This window comes from Haplochromis burtoni, unplaced genomic scaffold (genome assembly GCF_018398535.1).
Source record: "Haplochromis burtoni strain Fernald_Lab_line unplaced genomic scaffold, NCSU_Asbu1 Contig_198, whole genome shotgun sequence".
Lineage (NCBI taxonomy): Eukaryota > Metazoa > Chordata > Actinopteri > Cichliformes > Cichlidae > Haplochromis > Haplochromis burtoni.
In genome coordinates, this window is record NW_024582559.1 from 1,124,853 (window position 1) to 1,130,852 (window position 6,000).

At 41.7% G+C, this 6,000-nt stretch overlaps 1 protein-coding gene across 4 annotated transcripts in view; it reads right to left on the reverse strand.

Annotated features, from left to right (window-relative positions):
• The window catches only part of ppargc1a (peroxisome proliferator-activated receptor gamma, coactivator 1 alpha), a 308,884-nt gene extending 304,721 nt beyond the window's left edge, over positions 1-4,163 (reverse strand). Inside the window, exon 1 of one of the 4 annotated variants that reach the window (XM_042226124.1) lies at positions 3,804-4,163. In XM_042226124.1, coding sequence (XP_042082058.1) covers positions 3,804-3,884 — 81 coding nt within the window. In that variant the 5' untranslated portion in view covers positions 3,885-4,163. The remainder of the gene's footprint in view (positions 1-3,803) is intronic. The other 3 variants (XM_042226123.1, XM_014337788.2, XM_014337787.2) reach the window with 3 other exon arrangements.
• Between the last annotated feature and the right edge of the window lie 1,837 nt (positions 4,164-6,000).

The following is a 6,000-nucleotide window of genomic DNA, read 5'->3' on the forward strand; positions in this document are numbered from 1 at the left end:
ACAATCAATTTTTCTTATACTTAGCTATGAACACTAAATATATTTGAAATTCTACCCTTTCCCCTGCCAAAAGTGGAGTACAATACTGTAAACTCAAAGAAAGGAACACATTCTCGCTCTCTGCTGAGTCTGTGATCTCTCAAAAGACTCTCCAAATACAACCCTGTTTAAACAGTTTTTAATTCCTTCCTTGCTGTAAAGTGCCTCCACCCACAAAAAGCAAAACAGTGAAGCTACTGTCTCATTACACGGAAAAAAAAGGGACTCACATGGATCAAATACTGTACATAAGAGCGCACACAAAGGAGGTTTCATTTAACCAAGCCACTGAGTGAGTAGTAACGGAGCTTGAGCCTCGCTGTGATGAAACATGCTGTAGGCAGAAGCAGACACATAAAAAAAACGCATTAGTTCTTACTGCTTCTGAGCGCACGCTGTGTTACCTGCAGCTTTTTTGAAACGTCTTGAATGATAGAGTTCACCCTTTTGAGTCGGACTGCCAAGCGCTGGCACGCTTTTTGTCGAGACAAACTGAATACATTGCTTTTGAAGAGCGACGGAGCCTGGGAAGGGACCGGAGCCTGGAACTCCAAAAAGACATGCACAAAATGTGTGATGAAACTTTCAGCACCACGGACAGCAGCTCTCAAGAAGCCTGATGATTAAGAGGGGGAGGTGTTGGCGAGGGGGTTGTGGAGAGTGGGGAAAAAGAAGGCGATGGAGTGGAGGGAGAGGCAATAAGTTCATTTGATAATTAAGCGAAGCAAGCATATTCCCCACCGCTTGCGTTTCAGCTATCCCCCATGTCTGCTCTTTTAAAAGTGGAAGCACTCACCCCAAAGAGCGCACGCACGCACACATACGCACACACTCCTGCGGCAAGACCCAGCTTTTCCACGGTTTTTCCCTGTCTCTGTGTCTTAGGCTGAATAATGCAGGGCCTTTACCCAGCGCTCAAGCATGAGTGGATAATCTGGCCACAAGGACAGGCTGTGTCAACATTTCCCTTTACTGCCTTATTTATTTATTTACCCACCCGCCCTAGGACTTGGGGAGGGCGAGAGAGGATATATGTGCATGGCTAACAACGTGGTGGCTGAGCAGATGACCTGCTTCCAGGAAGATACTTATTAAAGATTTTTCATGGGAAGCATACAGACTGTGCCAGGCTGATTTGGGAAAATATGTGAAAGCATTTGAGGAAGACCATTTTATGTTAACTCTTCATATAGGAACGGGAATGTAGGGCTAATAGTCCAACCTTTTCGCTGTGGATTAAAGCTTCAGTTGTGTTGTCTGTTAATCTAATATCAGCCAGTCTGAAAGGAGAAATATGCTCATTACAGATCTCCATAGTGTAGTGGTTTTCATATTGGCCTAACAAGCAAGACCCCTGGTTTGATCCCAGGAGGAGGCACAAATCCCCCAGGGGTTGCATGAGGCTGGGCATCCAGTGTAAAAATCTGCCAAATCAAATACTCAGCGCTACCCGCTGGATGTCAGATCAATTAAAAACAGAAAATGATGGAGACATTGTTTAACTCATCAACAATATATTTGCCAAATTAGATCTCGAACCATCGTCCGCTCAGCTGTGATGCTACTCTGCTACACATGCTGCCAGGCTGGGAAAATTATGAAATGATTTCTGAAATACCCCAGCACCTTTTCCAGTATTATAGCAGCTCTGCTTTGCACAGGTTAACACTTTTCCCTTGTGTGCAAAAGATCCCCAGTTCAAGACTGGGGAGCAGATGCACTGGGGGCACAAGTGTACACCTAGACCGGATCCCAACCCTGGATAAAACGGGAGGGTCTTGTCAGGAAGGATGGCTGGTGTAAAAACAGCCAAAAGTACTGACTACATCTTGATTTTCTGTAAATATAAAGATTATATTAAAAAAATATAAGCATATACCAATGTACAGGCCACTACTGACCAATAGGATATGCAAACTGATACATGGGTTAGGCTTATATAGTGCTTTTCTACTCTGGTTATCTATTACTCACACTCTGATGAATGCATCAGGAGGAGCTTGGGGTTCAGTATGTTGCCTAAGACAGGAACAGCCAGGGATCAAACCACCAACCATGTGTCTGGTAGATGACCTGCTCTACCTCCTAAGCCACACAGCAGAACCACCCACTCTAGAAAAACAAGAATCCATCCAAGTGAACTTAGATTTCTTATATTTTCAGACCAGATTTCCAAACCCTCAAAGACAGCAAATCTGAAGTGACGTGTAAAAGTAAAAACGATCGACTGAGCGACTGTGTTTGAAAGATGAACTGATTACAAAAAAAGACTTAAAAACTAATTTCCTGCTGATCAATTTATCAACTGTTTGTTTCGGCAGGTGTAAGAAAACAAAAAATCTAGGTAATGGCCTTTTTTTCTCGATATTTTCAGCTGAACTACCTTCAGTCTGCAGTTTCAGCCTTGAACGACAGCGACGTAAAGTTCTAAACTTTCCAACCCTGAAGACTGATGCAAATGCAGCAGAAGTCTACAACGCTAAGTCAGTTCTCTGCTGTGGATTTCAGTGTCTTAAATTTGTAAATGCGCTTGCACTCGACTGATGTGCCGAAATCCACTTTGCAGCCGAGGCTTAATTGTTGCACATTTAAAATGCCATTCACAGTGACTTTGCACTTCTGAGTCATGTTTTTGGGGTGGCTTTTGTTTCTTGTGCCTAAATAACTGTTACAATATGACTCTCGGCACGGCCAATCAGGAGCTCAGGCTTTAAGAGCCTAATCCTCTTTAATTTGCGATTACTTGTAATTCAAAATGCTAGCCCACTAAACCACAGGAGATTGATTGTTTAAGTGTCCTCCTCTTCTGTATTGCAACCTGGATACTGATAACAGAAAAATAAATTCCCCGCGTATATATCCCGAGCTCTCACGGTGGCATTCAAGTAAATTACCATAAAAATCACTGTACAAATATTTTGGCATCAATCATTGAGCATAAACTGCTAAATAGCTGGGAGCCCTCTTAGCATTCATAGAGAATGATTTCATTGGCATTCTTGTGGCAGATGACTTTAGCCGCACGCATTCCTCCCTCAAATTAGAATGTGAGAATTAAGAGGGATTTCATATAGCACGATAAGTGTGTTTTTAAAAAGCAAAACTGATTGAGCTTGAGGGAAGAGGGAGGATGAATTAGGTAATTATCTCCAAACAGACACCAGTGCTTCTCTGCTGTGTGAGAAACAGGCCCGACACTCCAGGATCAAAGTGCTCAGCATCAGCAACAACAACAACACTCACTCCAATCTCAGTCTGCCTTTCCTGATTTCCAGACCCACATGGCAACCCACGGGTCTCAGGTACACAGGTATCTTTAGTAAGAAGCCGGTGTCTTATGATCTCTGTTTGAAAAAGCTTCACTCATAACACCAAAAAGATCATGTCTCTCAGATACTTCAAAGGAATAATGGCGTGTGTGTGTGTGTTTACCTCTAATTTATTGATAACATTCCCGGCATAAGATTTATTTTGTCTACCAGGTTCATCCATTATTGATTTTAAAGGCAGAATGTTTGAGTAACAGAAAGCTTAAGGGAAGTTGAGGAAAGTATTCGTGTGACCCTGCTGGCAAAACACAAAAACCCAAGTTTGTGAAGTTGTACCTGCTCTCACCTCACGTGCTGAGTCAGTCATTAAAAACCAGCCCTTTAAACTCCCCCTTTAAACACTTACATATCTCTCTATATATATTTGTGCCATTTTAAATCACAGTAGCGGAAACAACGACGCTGTTCTCTCCCGCGGAGAGGGACCTGTCCTACCTGCTCGTAGCACGTCTCCCAGGTGAGGTTCACGAGGCAGGAGGAGAACAGCTCATCTTCGGTCCGGCCATAGCCGTCCATGGTGTGCCCGCCGCGTCTGGTGAAGGAGTCAGCAAGACGGAGATTTTGTTCAAGTCTTCCCTCGACGACTGCTTCTTCCTATCTCCCTCTCTTTCTCTCTCTCTCTCTGTCCCGCTCTCTTCTCCGTCCGGCGCCGTGGATGCTATCAAACGAACAGCGGCGGTGTGCGCGCGGATGCTGCCGTTACCTCGGTCACGTGGCCGTCGTCTCCAAAAAACCAAAGTGGGATGTGTCGGGGTGCATCCCACCGCCTTCAGGTGTCAGGGTCAACAGTGGCTACCGACGAAAGCGATGAAAAATACTTTAAATAACAAGGCAGCGAAACGACTGGATGCCTGGAGTGTGGTTAGCTGTTTCCCTTTCGGTCACGGTGAGCAAAATAAGAAAACTGCTTTTTGTTTTTACGTCTTTTTTTTAAACAAAAATTCCTTTCCCAGCTAATGAAACCCGGGGCATTATGAAAAAAGTGACATGAAAACGGTCAACATGCTGGTAGAAAAAACACTTTAGGGAAGTTTGAAGAATTAGAAAACTTTTAAATAGTTTTTCCCTTTACCACTGGATCCTGCTGTTACTTATATCGGTCAGGTGTGTTTCCCTTCTGTAAGGAGGAAAAACAACCGTGAAATACGAACTCTGTTTCAAAAAGACAGAACTTGTGTCCCAACGGCTGTCGCCTACTGGAATAACTTATACCAGGACCTGGAATGGGAGAAGATTTGGACCTTACCGTCGAAATTTCTATTAAATAACAAAGTAAAGGAAATATCTTTTAAAGTTATTCATCGTTTTTACCCAACTAGGTCTTTTCTTGTACGTTATAAAAAGGACATTGATATTAACTGTACATTTTGTAATTGTGTGAAGGAAGATATTTCTCATTTATTTTGGTCATGCTTATACACGAATCTTTTCTGGCAAGAATTTTGTGTTTTTGTTGTTTCCTTTATCCTTTCTGAGTTCTCTCTTTGTTACGAGAAAATATTGTTTGGTTTCTTTAAGTACCCCATGCACAGGGCAAACGAATTTTATTTGATTAACTTATTGATATTATTGGCCAAATTTCATATACATAAGTCGAAATTTTCTAACGCAAAACCATCCTTTCGGTGTTTTTTAAATGAAACCAAACAATATGTTAAAACCATACAACATTCTCAAAATCAAAAAGCTGTCAAAACCATAAACCTATGTTCCCTGTTCAATATCATGTGATTCTATAATAGACTGTGTCTATTTTGCTTTTTTATACGAACCCCCTGACATTGTGTTTGCTATTTTGTATTTGTATATCTGTATTTTGTGCTTTGTCAATAAAACGTATTCAAAAAAAAAAAAATCTGCGTTTAATATGGCTTTTGTGTTGTTAACATGTTTAATGTTATGTATTTTCTTCTATTTGATCTCAAAAAGCTCCTAAAACAGTCAGTGATCCCTGTTGACCTCCCTCGGCTTTTATTACCGCTAATCATTTATTTAAGCTCAGTTTTTAAAACCTTAGGATGTAACTACAGCCCAGCCCATGCAGCAGTATATGAATGACTAACCTCGTATTGTGGATGGATTATCTCAGTTGTTCTCCTGGCTGAAGTTTGGTCCTTTTACAGCATCCTGCCATGCGATTACATTTGTTCCTGACCACCGAGAACACTCACGTTAACTTTTATCGAGTGGAAAAAAAGTTAGCTTGTTTATATTATGCTAACATAGCTGTGTCGCTAGCGGTCACGTAGCACATCATTATATACCAGCTAGCCAAACTTCAGTAACCCTACAAACGTCACTGCTGTTTAGTTTTCTGTCTTCATTTATGCTGGAAGTGATAACAGAGCTGTACGTTTTAATTTGTTTCCAAAACCCCGCAGTCAGGACATGCTATATTGTATTTAGATAGAAGCTAGCGAGCTAACTCCCTGCTAACTTCTAACTCCGTTAAATGTCATAAATTCCGTTTTCATGGATGCCTGGATGTTAAACTCAATTGTTACACCTGGTAGAGCAGAACGCTGATCATTTTATTAAAGATGAAAGACTTTAGACAGTTTTTCAACTCTCAGTAATGCCATAGTGATCGTTTGATATATGGACCTGCAGCGGAGTTTAGGCCCAGACACGG